This window comes from Pungitius pungitius, chromosome 17 (assembly GCF_949316345.1).
Source record: "Pungitius pungitius chromosome 17, fPunPun2.1, whole genome shotgun sequence".
NCBI lineage: Eukaryota > Metazoa > Chordata > Actinopteri > Perciformes > Gasterosteidae > Pungitius > Pungitius pungitius.
Window position 1 is genome coordinate 13280995 of NC_084916.1, and position 16981 is coordinate 13297975.

Genomic DNA, 16981 nt, shown 5'->3' on the forward strand with positions numbered 1-16981 from the left:
GTCCTATTTTTTATTTCTTTGAATCATACTTTTTTTTAAAACATTTTCTTCATAAACCGTATTGGCATGAGGTGACACCCACCCACACAGTCACAGAGCCTTGTTTATACAGCTCAGCGGTGGATTTGAAGGAGGTGTGAGGCCAAAGCTGACAGTGTCCACTTACACCGTCAGTGCTCTTAGCCAGCAGCCAATAAAGACTTGCATTGATCCCGATGGGTGGGGTTGGCTTCGGCCCGGGACCGCAGTCGGAGTGGGCCATTAGCTGTGCACAACATGCACGCTCGTGTGTGTGTGTGTGTTCGTCTGGCTCAGTCAAACGCCGGGGGGGGGAGGTCAACGAGCGGTTCACGTGGCTCCACCCTGATTCAGAACCATCCAATGGATTTCTGATAAAAACGCACCCCCACCAATGGGGAGGTATGACGAGCTGCCTTCGCGGGCCGATATCCTCCGCTATGTTGTTTGCGCTCTCGCCTTCGCATGCTGTCGGAGGGGCGGCGACATATTTCCAATGTCGTCTTCCGCGGGCACGCGCATTCGCCTTTTTGAAAGCACACATTGGATTTATTGAATCCCTGTTATTGTGGATTGTTGAGAGAGAGAGAGAGAGAGAGAGAGATTCAGGCTTCTCACGGGCATGAGTAATCACACTGACTAGAATGTTTTCATGTGCAACCTACTGAGTGATTACCCCCCCCATGTCACTTATTTGCTCATCCTTGGTTCTGATTGCGAAGCGAACTTTTGGAACACGAAAAGAGCTTTTATTAAAATCTGGTTGCATACGTGAGGCAATCATTTTGCTGGATGTAGCGGGTCAACAAAAGTCCATTAGTCTCAAAGATGCGTAGGTGGAACGGCTCTGTTTTAGTGCTGCAGATTAGTCGACACGCTACAGGGGCCAGTGTCGTCCAGTTTGTGCTGCTCCCTTTATCTGTGGTGGCTTCGGGCCCCTTATGCACCTTCTTGCACTTTTATGTTTTTACAGCTAACAATAGCAAAACCCATTTGAGGCCAAAATGTTGCCCGTGCATGAAATGACTTGTCATCTCTTAACCAGTGTTTGTTTGTTGCTTCATGCCTTTTTGATTGAGCTCACTTATCAGGCGTCGCCTCAGTGGGGCGCGAGGGGAAGAGTGTTCTCAAGAGTGGACGTCTGGGCATAATTGCATTAACGCTAACCCTGATATTCCATCACTGCAGATCCTGGAGACGTCCCACCTGCCCTGTGTTAAATAGGGATGTGCCCCGAATCACGTTAGAGTGGGATTCCTCTCTTTCCTGTCTTCTTTCATGCCTCCCGTCCTGCGGGCCTGCGCCACAGAAGCCCATTGGGATGGAGCCCTGGTTCAGTCTGCACTCCAGTAGCCTCCAGCACGGAGGCATTTCAGCTCCTTCAGGGGGGGATTTGACCAAGATTTCCTGCCCCTTATTAAATTATAATCTCCCTTCTGCCGCTTTCTTTCTCCCCTTCTCTCCATCTCGGACCTAAAAAAAAATAGGCCCCCTCTCTCTGTTTCGCCGCCAACTGATGCGTGTGTGACTGTGTGCGCGCGGCGTCCGCGTGTCCCGCCCCGAAGCTGCCTCGCCCCCCTGCCGCCGCCGGCCCGGCCGGAAGGAGAGTACGAGATGATTGGCGGGCCGTGCGTCTGAACCGGGTCAACGGGAGAGATCAAGAGCTAAAGCTTTTTAACTTTCGGCTCCCCCCTTTCATTTTCCTCATGCATCTCCAACCCCCCCCACCCCCCCGTCTTTCTTTCCGGGGCGCGTCACGATGACTTCATGTCGCCTTTGTGTTGCTTCCATTTAATGCCCCATGAAGGCCTTTTCCGGGCCTCTTCCCTCCCGTCTCCATCATCGGGAGCCTTTGAGGACGCGATCGGGCATCAGCTTAGCTGTTTTCATGGAGTGTCCTTTGATCGAAACAGACTAAAAAGGGGGGGGCATTTCTGGGCTTTTCCCTCCTGGAAGTCGTCTTGGCAAAAAAAAGAAGAAGAATTAATGGTGTGTGATTGTTTCTTGTTGGTCTTCTTATTAAGGGCTCGGGAACATGTCTCACCTCCAGAGGACTCAATCTTTAAAAGACCCCCCCCCACACACACACACACACACACACACTCAGCCAGCTTTGCCTTTTGGATGAACTGCCACCACAAATATTTGGACACTGGATACAACAAAGCTATGTTGCAAAGAAAAAAAAGAAAAAAAGACTTGTTGTGAGGAAAATCATGATTTCTTCATGCGATAGCTTCGGCTCTTTTTTCTTAATCTCACTTTTTCTGCGCGTTCTCAGGCTAATTTTCCAAGGGGCAGACGCGAACCCCCCCCCGAGTTAAGTGAAAAGACATTTCACCGAAACACGTGACATTTCAGAGAGCCCCGCAGAGCACAGCATCTGCGGCATGTCTTTAGCTAGTAAAACATTTTGTAGGGTTGCATATCACTAAAATAAACTCTCAGTTGTGGCCCGAGTATTTCATCTGCTGGAGAAATTATATTTGTTTTAAGTAACACGAGGACTTTTCCTGCTGTTTTCTTTATTATTATTGCAGACCAGAGCTGCCGAGCTGCAGAGCGCTCCATTACGTTGTGATTCCTCTTCCTCATTTTACCAGTCCGGATCCACTGTTGATTTGTTTCTGGGTCAAAAATACGAGTTTGCATCGCTATTGTAAAGTGACCGGGTACGCTTACTTCACAATGCCGTCACTGCCCCCCCCCCCCCCCCCCCCTCACACTGCTTCTCTCTCCGCTTCATCCCGCTTCCGGTTGTTCTACTTCAAGCGTTTCACTGTTGTGTTAATTAAGAATAACAGAGACCTGAGTGTACTTCGGTACCGGTGGACTAACGGGGCGCGGGGGGGGGGGGGCCTGTCTCGACCCGGGCCTTTGGCAGCACACAATAAAAGCATTCACACCAGCAATGAGCGGTGTTGTGCAGAACCGCAGGCTCAAGAGGAGGAGGACGAGAAGGAGAGGAACAGGTCGCAGGCCGATCGCTGTGGTTTGCAGGATGTTGTATTACTTTGTGTCCTAGAAGTTTCTCCACAGTGCAACGCTCACACAGACCGCCCTTTGTGGTTGTAATTTCCCATCTATAAATCTCCATCTTTTGTAGTTATTTCAAATTTCCCCCCATGATGAGCAGATGACACGTCGCCAAGTGGGCCCGTGTGGTGCTCTTTCGATGACCTTTCCTGCTGAACTTTTAAGCAAGTCGGCTTTAATGAGATTATTCTTTGTACTCTCCCCTTTCGATAACGAGGTACACCAGAGGGTCAGCCGGAAAAGATGCGTCTTCCCCCCCCCCCGACGGACACCATTCTGCAGCTGCCCCCCCCTCCCCCACCCCCCCACGCGCTGCAACTGCTTACTTGTCCTAGATGTTTCGCAGACTTTCAATCATTCTCCCTTTATGCCATATTGTGATCTAAGGATTAGGTGAAAGTGAGCGAATCGCTCAAACAGCAAGGGGAGCCAGACCGGCTAATTTATTGTAATGAATGCACGCTCACTGGCCCGGGAATTATTCCTGGTTGGGGGCTCGAGAGCATGTAAGGGTCCCTTTGTGAAACTGGCATGCAGCTGTAAAGGTGTGAGCCTCCCTGGGTGAATCATTCTGTGCGTCGGCCCCATCTTGCGATTAGCGCGTCTGCTTCTGCACTCAGACAGGTGCCCCAGGGGTATTCAACGGGTTCTTCTGAATGACGTCATCAAGGAATGGAAACCCTCCGTCTGACCTGTTTCACTCACTTCCCCTCCTCATGAAACCTGCCCCCCCCCCCCCCATTTCCTCATTACGCTCACTCGTTCCCTCTTAAACACCTCCATCAGCATAAGCTGAGCCCTCTCTGGCCATCTCTCTGCCCCTTTCTCAACCCAATTCAAGCTTCAGGGATGTTTTAAAAACACAGCCATGCTCCATGGGTACCATTTCCTCAATTGATCAGACACGTTGCTTTGACTCTCCATCATCTTCTGTTTAATACGTTTTCACATAAAAAGGATGGATCTGATCTGTATGGATGCATTACACCCATACAGATTTGCATTTATTTGAACAGATGCACGGTTCCACCGCTGCTTATTTGCACACGTTTGAGTAAAAGAAGCTTCAAAAAGCCACAAAAAAAATAAAATAATCTGCGACCACTTCTCAAAAATAATCGCTGAATCCGGGAAGAGTGCAGCGGCCCAAGTGCCACTCAGGCTCGAGGATGGATTACCTCATTCCAAAGCAGGTGATTCTCTAAATATAAACCCACACGCTGGATTTTCCTCTCCCCAGTCACACACACACACACACACACACACCCGTCAGCATGTTGGGTGCGCAGGTCAATGGAGCCCTGTGTTGTCTGGAAGTGATACCATAGCAACGCTTTGGCCCCCTTTGTGTATGTTTTTAAAACTTTTTTTAATTTGTATTTTTTTTTTACTTCAAAATCTGTAAAACCCGTTAATACTCGAGCGTCTAGACTGCAGTTTTGAAAAATAAACCGTCGATGTCTATGTTTTATTTATTTTGACCGCGCTTCTTTCCCCCCCCCCCTCCCCCCTCCTCCTTCCCCCCGCTGCTGGAAATTCACTCTGGCTGTAAAACGTCTCCAGCAGTTGCTTTGCTGAATTCACTAAAACGTGGGTTTCTTAGAGGCTGATGACCACCCCGTGTGGGTTTATGCTTAACATTCAGGAGTTGTTATGGTCACGGTTGTGGCTCAGCTCTGTCAGAATTCGATGAATCAGCTGAAATGTGCGGTGGGGTTTTAAGTGCACTCCTCTGCGGTCGTAACCAAACCAACTAAACAACCATGGACCTCGGCTTCGGGGATGTTTTCGTAGAAGCTGGTTGAGGACGTTCAGGTGCTCGAAACCCCCCCCCCCCCCGAGATTCGGGGGAGAGGGGGGGGGGGGGGCACCTTTAATCCCTCTGTGGCACGCGGTTGAGGAAATGCCTGCCAGTCTGGAGCCACACAGGCTCCACTTAAGGGAAGCGGTGGCAGGACACCTCCCCGGCGCTGTTTGTTTCTATTAGCGGGTAGCCGAGCGGTCTGGAGGAACGCGTTGCTCCGCTCGCAGTCAGGCTGTCTGTGCGAACACTGGAGATGCTGCTGGGTGTGTGTGGGGGGCGGGGGGGGGGGGGGGGGGGTGGGGGGCTTTGGAGCCGAGGCCTTCCTGCGTCCGTGAGGATGGCATCCAGCACTGCGAGGCATCGGGCCATGGTGGATGTCCGTGGCTTAGGTTACCTGGTGGTCTTGGTCTGTCTGTCCGTCAGTGTTGATGGTGCACACTGGCAGACACGCGTCCCTGTACTGGATGTGGGCATTAATGGTTTAAGGACCAGTACGGCCTCTGTGCCTCTGATCTTTATCAATCAGTCAAAGCAGTTCAAGGTTGGTTTTGGTTTGGTTTCTTCTTCCTTCTCAACAGCATGCTGAGGCTGCAGGAACATTTCAATGTAATACAGGGACATAATTAGAGCCGTTTGGGGTTTCCTGTAATCATCATTGTGGCTCTTCAGGGGCAGGACACTTTGGACAGGAGTCGGACGGCCTGTCTTCATATGCTGTTTGAACAGATAACAGCAGCAGTAATAGAATAGATCACGTGATGCGAAGATGTACAGACTTAAAAAATAATAATAATTCAAACGGAGACAAGCTAACTACAAAGAGACACTAAATGACTACAAAACAATGCAGCAGGGTGTGGATATGAGACATTAGATCTTAGTTATCCAGCAGCGGCAGGACGACTGTAAGGACTTCATGGCTGAGTCGCATTTTTCTCCTCGTAGGTCACCCACTTTCTCCTAAATGCTTCGTTTCTCTTCTGATCTTCCTCTCTGTGGGTATTTTTGGAGCTGTTACCCTGCTCTGTGTTTGGGTATTTTTTTTTTCAGCTAAATCTGTTTCTTATAAAGTGTCACCATCCCTGCCAGGCGAGGCCTTTTCCCCCTGTCACCCTGGGTTGCCGCCCGCGTTTTAACGACCGAGGCAGACTTCGATTCGCCATTACCCTCCCCCCCCACCCCCCCCACACACACACACACACAAACCTGTGGGGTGTTCTGTCTCGGTTTGTTTCCAGTGGACCAATTTTCATGGGAAAAACGGGCGGAAGGGTTAACGAGTTTGAGCATTTTCAAGACAGCCGCGTTAGCCACTCACCAGAGCCACGTTGTGTGTCCTCATGCACACCAAGGGTGTGTGCGTTGCCGGGGGGGAGAGGAGTCTGTGAGACTCTCTAACAACGTTGAGCTTATTGAATGAAAACTTTTGATGGAACAGATTGTGGAGGTCTGGGAACTGCCTGTGTCTGATCCCTGCTCCTGTGTGTGTGTGTGTGTGTGTGTGTGTGTGTGTGTGTGTGTGTCGCTCTGGTTATTGAGAGAGTGTAACGCCTGCAGGATGGTGGGCATCCAGAGCTGCCTGTGCAACCAAAACCACAGCCCCCCCCCCCCCCCCCCGCCCCAAACCCCTCCTCCATCTCCCCCATCCCCATACCAGACGGGATTCCCTGCCAGCCAGCCGGCGAGTCGGCCAGCGACCACGAACCCGGCCAGCCAATCCTCTGCTCTCCTCCTCCTCCTGTTTACTTCTTTCAACATCCTTGTCTTTGCCTCCCTTACCCATTTTGCATAGATTAAGCTTTTTGTGCGCACATTCGAGAGGTGATCTTTTGATTCCTCCAGCAAACCGGCCGCTGCCCGTAAACAAATGCCGCCGCGATACGTGCAACTCAGAGAAACACGGGTAAGCGGCCCAATCGCTGGTTGTGAAAAGGGACGCGGTCACACACGGGGTGTCAGTGAACACACCGTTTAATGGGCACGTGCGAGGTTTGAGTGTGCCGTGGACTCACAATGAGTGCTCGCAGTGAGGCGCAGAGTCTGATTAGGTGTCACTTTAAAAAAAAAAGTCAGTCTCTGTTTGGCCAACTGCGACTTTCAGACTGAACCCTCCTCTCGTTGTTGCAGTTTAAAATAAATCCGCATCTGCAGAGAGAACAAGTGAATCTTCACACAGACACATGCACAGTGTGTGTGTGTGTGGGGGTGTTATCTGAAGCAGGGGCAATAACGGACGGCCGGGTGACCTCGAGACCTACTGGGACCGCTTTCTCTTTCGCTTCGGGCAACCCCGAAATGTTAAACTAAACGCTGCTTTACGTTAATGCAAGCCATTTCCTCGCGTCATTTCAACAGTTAAAGGACGTGCGCTCACTCATGACGCACAAACACACAAACCGTTCCTAACCGGGTTCCCTGTTGGCACCTGACCCACGGTTGTGGAAATATTTTTTGGAGAGGGGAGATGTGGTCATTATCCTCCCCGAAGCAAATTAAAGTCAACAGATCTGCTCTCCACGGGTCCGAGGCCAAACAGTAACCCGACCAAGCTACTTAGGATGTAGCAGCGGGACGTGCATCAGCAGTTAGACTCTAGTTATATTTGTGCGTGTGTGCACCTCATTACCGGTACTGGAGGTCCTCTCTGTCTTTAATATATTTAGCTGAAAGTAACAATAATAAATCAAATAAAGTGCAACATTTAGCCCATTTATTTTTGGGCTTTGCTGCTTTCCCTTCTTCTACTCAAGGAACATGTTTCCTGAAAGGCTTTTGCTTTTCCCAAAGGTCTGCAGCTGGTTGGCTGGGACAAGGCTCGTAGACACAAAAAAACTAACAAAACATAATGTTCCCATCGCATTATGTCACAAGAAAGACTGTTTTGAGAAGGAGCATTAAAAGCACGATGGAAACGTTTCGTACTCACAACCTTACGATCCTTCTTCTATCTCAGAAAGAAAAACTACAAAGGTAAAGCCAAGTCATTTGGATCGTCACAACAACCTTCTTTTCTCTTCTGGTTCGTCCCTCCAGCTGTTTTCCGTGTGACGCCTGAAGCCCCGCGAAGCCGGCGACCATGCTGTTTGCCCCCGCCTGCGTGCTGCTGATGCTGGGAGCGCGCGCCCTTGCTGGGGGCTACCCCCCCATGACCCACATGAAGTACATGCAGCCCATGATGAAGGGGCCGATCGGACCCCCGTTCAGAGAAGGCAAGGGACACTACGTTGGTAAGTAATCGACGGGGTTACATGTGCCTCAGCAACAGTGCATCTGGGCATTTAGAGCTGATTCACAATGATTTAACCCTACGTTGGACACTATGAAAAACTTCACATTGATGACATGAAATCCTCTTTGAGAAGTCTTTGTCTCTCTGGTATTAATTCAAGTGTTTATGTTCAGTTATTTACAACCGAATAGTTCCCATGAAGTCCTTTTCTGCAAACGGTGTATAAGCTGACCCAGAGTCAGCTCTGTCACGGATCATATGCAAGTCCTTAAGGGAGAACAGGAGACATGACGTCTTCCCAGGAGCAAAAGATTTGCGGTTAAATATTGTGACTGATGCCGCGATCTCCCCAGGTCAGACTTGTGCACTAAAGCCCCTGGTTTAGTGGCTCTCTTCAGGCAGTCAAAGGACTGTATGAGACGTGTGTGTGTGTGTGTGTGTGTGTGTGTGTACCTCGTTGCCCTGCGGGTCCTGCAGCGTTTGGCAGCTTCTCCGTTGGGGCCTAATGGAGGCCTGATTGCCCACTGTTTGCTGAGCTCCACTTGGCCAGTTGTTCTTCCTGCCCATCTGGATGCTGTTACCACAATGTTTATCAAATATTCTTTGGCTGTTTGATGAAGGAGAGAGTGTGAAGGATGTAAAAATAGATTGTATGAAAGGCTCGGGTAAGGGGAACTGGGACAGGGAGGCAGAGAGGTCCATGCTGTCACTGCTGTCATTATCAAATTTGACTCAGACTACTAATACAAGGTATGGATCGGATGAGACGTGCCACGTGAGGCCCCTGCTTCAAGGGGAAGTTCAAAGCAGCCATATTATGATGATGTTGGACAAAGAGCGACTTCAGAAGTTGCATTTGGAGCAATCGTAGTGATCACGTGTTGCAGGTAAATCCCTCACAGAAACATCGAAGATTTGCCGAAGCAAGTTCTGCTTTCTAAGAAATGGGATTTCAATATTTGGTAGAACCGGGATGAGGATTGGAGGTCGTGAATCTAAGGCGCCGTGCGGCCGACGTGAATACGATGCCTTTGCTGCCACCCAGTGCTCACGTGTCCACATTGCATCACCACGGAAACATTTTAACAGTTATTAAGTATTAGCTGTGTTGATCTTTATTAACAGGTTCAAAGTCCATTCAAAAACACAAACCTCATTAATCACATAGGATCTCTGTTGGGAGAATGTGGTCGTTAGAGGAAAAAGGTTCAAAACTATGATTCAAAAATGATTTAAATCTCTAAAAGCAAGACGTTCTTGTAAGAAGATGACTGCCAATTAAGAACATAGGTTTTCTTGTGCAATCACAAGCATTAATGAGCGGTGGGTTAGGCCTCAATCTTACAGGGACGGGTGTCAGTGCTGCCCTCAGGCTTGCTTGGCTACTAATTTTGCTCTTAAGAGAGCAGACTTTAATCCATTCAGTGACTGTCAGTTTAAATGTAGTTGAAAGAGCAGCCTCAGTCTTTGTCATGTGGAGGGGACCACATCTAGTAATGAAGGAGCTATTATATCCTCTCAAGTGTGAAGCATCTTATTTCCTGTCTCTGGTGGATATATTAAGGCACTCTCCAGAAGCTAAAAAACAAATCTCAGGCCAGGATGATCATTACAATGCTGAGCACAATGTTTTGAGTGTTTCCTGTGCTGATAAAAATGAACTTCCAGTCTGAATGTCGAATTGGAACCATATTTTTGGAGGATGATTCAAAAGTGATTACACCTATCGTTGCGTCGGATTTCAAGGTGTATTCTCGTTGAGTGCCAGCAGGGGGAAGTAGTGAACTGTGGTTACATGATGGGCAAATTACGGGATCTCCACCTTGAACATCCCTGCAAGCCTAACAAGCGGAGAAAAGATGATGTTTTCATCTCGTCTGTTTGTGTAATGACATTGAGAGGTCATGTCTCACTGATTTCATTAGGACAGCAGGACGAAGTCGTCCCTTCTTTGATCCACTGTGAGTTCATCTGATAGAAATACAAACAGACACTTTGCATTTTAAAGTATGCATGTGTGTCATTTTGTCCTTTCTTATGAAAAGGAAGTAAGGTGAGTTTCCCTCTTGCCATCGGACATACAGGTGAGGTGTTGCTGAAATAACAAACAGAAAACCTGCTGAGACTTTGGGATTGGAGGGTTCAGCAGACCCGGTCCGGGCTTCTGCCCCCTGTGGCCGGACTGTGTTCTGCTTGACCCACTGCCAGGAAAGAATAAAGAAACACTTTCGGACATGTGGCACACTTCTTTAGTCTTTCAATAAAACAATTTTCATTTTGCACACACTCTCAAACCAGAGTGACTGAGGTTTAAAAAGAAAAGTGGTTGTGTGATTACACGGATTGTTATATGGGCGGGAGGCTTGTACAGAACATATAACATGTCTTCTGTGCTTTAATGCCTTTCTGGCTGCATTTTGCTGTCTTGACATGGATCATGGACTTTCAAAAGTAAACTGGCTTATTGGAAACTAGTGATATTAACACAAAGCAGATATTTCATTCCTTTTTTGTGCGTATTGCTTTGACTGACAGTGATTTGAGAGCTGTGTTATGAAGTGCATTCAGTATAATGGACGGCTGTCACTCCAATGGTGGAAGCTGGTGGTCCTTTAAAACAATGAAATCAAGTCTTTGAGTGACACATGAACCTCAAGTTTCTCTCCTGCGCTTTACAGTAATCCGCTGCCCCTAATGTTGGAAATGGGTTAAATGTGCTCGTTGAATTTAATTTACATATGTGTGAAAATATGAATACTGTTCATGTTGTTTTTCTTACACATAAAGATCACACAACACGACATTTGGAAATACATTATCATGACAATGATACAATCCTCTCTTTTTTTCAGATATGCCACCAGTGATGGAAGTCAAGGGGGAACCAGGCCCCCAAGGTAAACCTGGACCTAGAGGCCCTCCTGGGCCAGAAGGAATTCCAGGCAAACCTGGACTGGGCAAGCCAGGTCTCAATGGCCAGCCAGGCTCTCAGGGGCCTCCTGGCTTTCCAGGAATTGGTAAGCCTGGACTTCCAGGTCTCCCGGGAAAGATTGGACCGAAGGGGATGCCGGGGCTTAATGGTGAGGTTGGCCCCCGCGGTGAACCAGGTCTCAGAGGTTCTCCAGGGCAGCCTGGCCTCCCTGGCCCAGCTGGCCTCTCTCTAAATGGGAAACCTGGGCTTCCAGGCATGAGAGGCCCCTCTGGGATTCGGGGTGAACCGGGACATAAGGGACTTTCTGGGCCACCAGGTGAACGTGGGTTAAAGGGCGAGAATGGAAATGGAAAGCCTGGGCCTACAGGTATAAGGGGTCCTCCTGGGTTGAAAGGTAGTGCAGGACCACCTGGTCTTCCAGGTATAGGCAAACCAGGCCTTAAAGGGTTGTCTGGACTGCCTGGTCTTAAAGGCGATCAAGGACTCCCAGGGGGACAAGGAGAACCAGGAGAGGCTGGGGCTCCAGGTCTACAAGGTCTGCCGGGACCAGTTGGGTTAGGGAAGCCTGGGCAAGATGGATTGCCTGGTGGACCAGGTCCACAAGGTCCTAAAGGTGAGTCAGGGCTCAGGGGTCCTCCTGGATTCCCTGGCAGTGCTGGTTATGGAAAACCTGGTCTGAGTGGACCCAAAGGAGAAAAGGGCTATGGGGGGTTACCTGGTCTCCCAGGGGAGAAAGGAGAGCCAGGAATGCTGGGCCCAATTGGGGAACAAGGCCTTGATGGGCAAACAGGACCACCAGGACTTCAAGGCCCAATGGGACTCCCCGGAAAACATGGAATGCCGGGACAGAAAGGAGAGTTTGGGCCCCAGGGTCCTCCAGGACTTCCTGGTCTCAGAGGTGACCAAGGCCCCACTGGGTCCTTTGGAAAACCCGGCATCCCTGGGGAAAAAGGCATCCCTGGGCCTAACGGAGCTACTGGAAAACCCGGCCCCAAAGGTGATGCCGGGCATATTGGGCTGCCTGGTAATCCAGGGCTGACAGGTGCTACGGGGCCTAAAGGAGAGTCAGGGTTTATAGGAACCCCAGGACCCAGGGGGCAGTCAGGAATTCCTGGTCTACAGGGGCCTATGGGTCCCATGGGGCCACAGGGTGCACCTGGCGTAAAGGGTGAAACCGGACTTCCAGGGTCTCCAGGCCTTGGACTTTTGGGAGATAAAGGAGCTATAGGTCCCCAGGGTCCTCCGGGGAAACCAGGCCCCGCTGGACTCAATGGTAACCATGGCGCTCCTGGTCCTCCGGGGCCCCCCGGTCCTCCTGGAAATGGCCAAGCCGTTGCAGGGCCAACCGATTCACAGTTGGAAGGGGATGAAGTACCAGGGGACAGGAAAGGGCCCGTATATAGTCAAGTCCCACTCTCTGCCTCTGTGGCACCAGCCTTCACAGCCATCCTCAGCACACCTTTCCCTCCCTCAGCAATGCCAATCAAATTTGACAGGACCCTGTACAACGGGCAAAATGCCTACAGCACTGCTACCGGCATGTTCACTGCTCCTTTATCCGGTGTCTACTACTTTGCATACCACATGCATGTGAAGGGAACAAGCCTGTGGGTGGCACTGTACAAGAACAATGTGCCAGCTACCTACACCTATGATGAATACAAGAAAGGCTACATGGACCAGGCGTCCGGTAGCGCTGTCCTAGAGCTGAAGGAGGGTGACCAGGTGTGGGTCCAGATGCCGTCGGATCAGGCAAATGGCCTCTATTCTACCGAATACATTCACTCCTCCTTCTCAGGATTTCTGCTCTGTCCCACATAACCCTGTCCTTTCGCCCATTGTCCTGTATTGGCACCTCAGAGCAGCCCTACACCTTAAATACCGACAGCCATTACAGAAACACAAAACCAATGGGATTCTCGATATTATCGGCATCATCTGTATCCGTCTCACCTTCAGCAATATCGGCAAAAGAAAAAAAACTTTGTGAATGAAATGTGGAAAGTTTTTAAAATTTAGGGGAAGGACTTTCATACTGTGTTCTTTGTTTCAGTGTCCTTCAAATGTGTGTTTTGGGTTGTTTTCATGATGGTGTTTTGTTTTTAAGTTTTTTAGCTTTTATTATATTAATTATTATATTGTTATTATTTTATTATTATTATTTGGTCCCGTTGTTGTTGTTCATCAGATTATCAGACTAATAGGTGCCTTACTTGTGCTAATGTGCTAGTAACAGACCTTCCCATGTGACTGCACATCCTGCCCCACACGCTCTGACTTCACCAGACCCTGGGGGCTGATTGGTTCCTTTGGCCGCAGTCACGTCCACCCTCTGTTCCTATTTAAGACGTGATACTGGCTATACTGACATAAAGAGCAGCGATACAACAGCGAACACATACACAGACTATAGAAAAACAAGGCATTTTGTGCTGAATACTATTACCTTTCACGTCTCTTTTGTTTGGCCTTTATAGTACTTGCTATGTTAAAATTATTAATGGGATTCAATCTTTGTTTTAAGAGTGAGATATATATTTTGACAATTAGTTTGCATCTGTAGGGTGCTTATTTCTTTGCTTCTTTCTGAATTTAGTTGGCCACCATTTAAAATGACCTTTAGCATTGTTTTTATTTATTGAACTATCCAGAAACACACTCCAAGAAATAAAACCCACAAGTTAATATGACCTCGCTGTATTAGACATTTAAATTCAAACCGCCGTGTTCAAATGGATGATGCAAGAAAAATCAACGTGTCTTTCCTTTGACTTTTAGGACACAATTCATTAAGGAGGATATGTATGCATACAGTCAAATGTTTACATGCGGTAGAAAAGATACTCAGAGCATCTGCAAAAATGGACGTTAAGGACACAACTCAAACGAGACTAATGGCCTGTATCTTTCAATCATTTCCCTTTTTGAACATCCTCTTGAGACGCCCCCACCATGACAGCAATGCCTTCTAATGGCATACCAACGTTTCATTAAGTTTAGTACCACGTTAACGCTCCAAGTGAGCAATCTCTGCCGCCCTGATATGAAAGCCACATTTCTAACCACATTTAGACGAATCTGTGAAGACGCTGACTGTTTTATACAAAATAAGGATGCAAATGGGTGGAAAACCACATCGACTCCTTTCTTCAACGCCACGTCGGGCAAATAAGGTCATTCGTGAACGAAATTGTTTCCATCAATTTTCAAACCGCTGGGTTTAACGTCGAAGAATAATTGTTTCACTTCATGGAACATCTCTGGCCACGAGGACAAGATGTCTCTTAGAAGCAAAATTATGTCAGAAAATAAACAGGCGGAAATGAGAACCAATCTGCGCTCTCTTCGTGAATAAGTAAAGGGACCGACTGAGGCCCACAGGTTGTGAAATGCAGGTTGCGTAACATTTAAAAACCTCCTGCCAGATTTCTCTGAGAGGTGGTGGGGCAGAGGTGAGAGTGGTGTATTTACTCATTTCTGTTGGATGAGGCATTAAGGGCACATGCCGGGTTTTCATGCATGTGCTTGTATATGTTCTGGTAGGTGTATCCTTCTGTCTCTCATTATGTCAATATACGTGTGTGTGTGTGTGTGTGTGTGTGTGTGTGTGGTTCACATTGTCCCCCCCCTGGCATTCAAGTCGTGAACACTTGAGCAAGAATCACAAACTTGAATGAAGTTACAAAACCTTCACAAGAGCTTAACGTCCTGTTAATGTTCCACATGCAACTTGATTTCAAAATCTTTTAGCCTGCCTTGGTGCTTTTAAGAACATGTCCCACGCTGCCTTTTGCAAAGTACAGGAACACGTTAGGTCTAGGAGATGAGTAGATTGTGGTTAGACGACATCAACATAAGTCAACAAAGTCCTATTTACTAAACAGATTGCTGGCTGACACCAAACCCTTTTGACTACTTTGCATGCGAGTCCAATGCGTGGAGTGATGGTGTGATACATTTATTGTCTTGTACCAAGTCATGAACAGGAAAAGCGTCACTTTGGGGAGTTTCGCGGAATCATTCATCATATTGCAGTTGGAAAAGGTTAGAGAAAAATACCATGCCTTTTATTTCATCATTAAACTGAATTCCGGGGCTGTACCTTTAAATGACATTTACTTGAAACACTGATGAGGCCTTTTGTCCTGGTGCTGCCTTTCCCGAAGAGTTAATGTGTATGCATAGGAACGCAGCATGGTAGAAGATTTATAGAAAACATTGTCAATCCTTTTGCATTCATACTGATTGCAAGCTCAATATTTGGCCCAATCCACCTGTAAATGAACATTCCTCAATCAATCAGCATAAAACATGATAAAAATGCTATAAATCAATCTTGTCATGTGAGTCTACAATTCCATCCCATCCTGGTTGTGTACTGAATGTTTCTTTCCGTTTTTTTGTTTTGGACATATGAAATGTTAATGTGAGTTACATGGGGCCAAAACTCTCTGTTTTTTGTGTTTTGCTCGCATGCAGAGATTGTTCTGCACGCAAATCGGTCAGCGAGTGTCAGTAAAGCTCACGTACCGTCTCGATCAGAAGTTCCTTTAAAGTGTTTTCTATTTTTATCTTTAAAAAACATTTTTGTTGTTGTTGTTGTCTTGCTTCGGTTCTTAAGGGATACTTGTTTGTTTTAGTTTCAGTAAACACAAACGGCCATTCCCATTTGCACATGAAATTAATGAAGATGTATTATACATTTATGATAATTTAATAGGGATGCCAAAACCGACCACCGAAGCCTAGAACGTATAAATGGTATTTAACAGCATTGATGAGTTAAGAGCATTTACGACACGTAGTTAGCATTTTAGAGTTGTTTGTGAAGGATTATTTTTTGACTTTTATTTTGTATTTGAGTAATATAAAATGTATCAACTTATAGGATTTTTGTCATGCAAGGCTATTGCGTTCCCTTTATGCAATAGAATTTGGGTATAAAATGCACTCTTATTGATTCAAAATGTTTGTCTGCTTATACAAAATCTACAGTACTTGATTGTATTGATACCACATCAATAAAAACCTTCTTGTATATTGGTGCTCGTCTCCCTCTTTCTATCGACTTGCATTTCAACATATCAGTAACCCTTGAGGTTGGAGTAAATGAGTTTCTTTATTTTTAAGTTAAAATATCTGCATGGACCGTCTAGTGTAAAAATCTTTTGCAGGTAGAGGAATGAACACCAGAGGGAGATATACAACATAGTAAAAAAAAAAGCATTCCAGGCTATAACTTTGACAGATCGGCTTGATTAGCTTGTAAACTCATAGCTGCATTGATAGGGTTTTGTTGCTCAATTCAGATTACTTGGCTAACAAGTGTGTGTAAGTCAGTTACTTTGAGGGTCCATTCATTGCAGACACACGTTTAACTAAACAAAATATTACAATTTACCCAGTGTGAAGATGTCATCTGAGAGAAACAGATCAAAGCAGCAAATTTGTAATATTCTTATTCTTTTATCACATATATGTGTGTGTGTGTGTATATAAAAAACACACACACGTCATATCCATGAAATACATGTTACAAAACAACTGTGGCTGTGCTCATTTAGTCTGCAAAACAACGTAATGTGTCTTTCCTTTGACAACGTAACATAATGATCGTGTGGTTACTTTCTGGAACTGTCGTCACTATGGCGCGCTCTCGTCGTGCACCCGGATTCTTCTTACGTCGCACTGACGCCAGAGCTTCATGTTGCATTCGGGTGAAACTAGTAAACTCGTACAGCTTGGTATCCGTACTTAACAAGACCTGCAGCCACTTGCCGTCGAAGAGACGAACTCGCAGACGCCTTTTTTGCTTTAATTTGCCGATTGGGATAATGAATGAATGAATTGACCCTGAGCCACATTTCACTAAGCGCGGAACCAAAGAGTGAACACGTTGGTACTTCTCCAATATAGGCCTACTGTGCTTATTCTCAGACTACATTCTAATGAAAATATACCC

The 16981-nt window shown here is 47.1% G+C and overlaps 1 protein-coding gene across 4 annotated transcripts in view; it reads left to right on the forward strand.

The window, feature by feature from the left end:
- The window catches only part of col8a2 (collagen, type VIII, alpha 2), a 58585-nt gene extending 42521 nt beyond the window's left edge, over positions 1-16064 (forward strand). For all 4 annotated transcript variants that reach the window (XM_062558698.1, XM_037474422.2, XM_037474423.2 and 1 more), the window contains exons 2-3: positions 7892-8085; positions 10940-16064. In XM_062558698.1, coding sequence (XP_062414682.1) covers positions 7935-8085; positions 10940-12840 — 2052 coding nt within the window. In that variant the 5' untranslated portion in view covers positions 7892-7934 and the 3' untranslated portion in view covers positions 12841-16064. The remainder of the gene's footprint in view (positions 1-7891; positions 8086-10939) is intronic.
- The last annotated feature ends 917 nt before the right edge of the window (positions 16065-16981 follow it).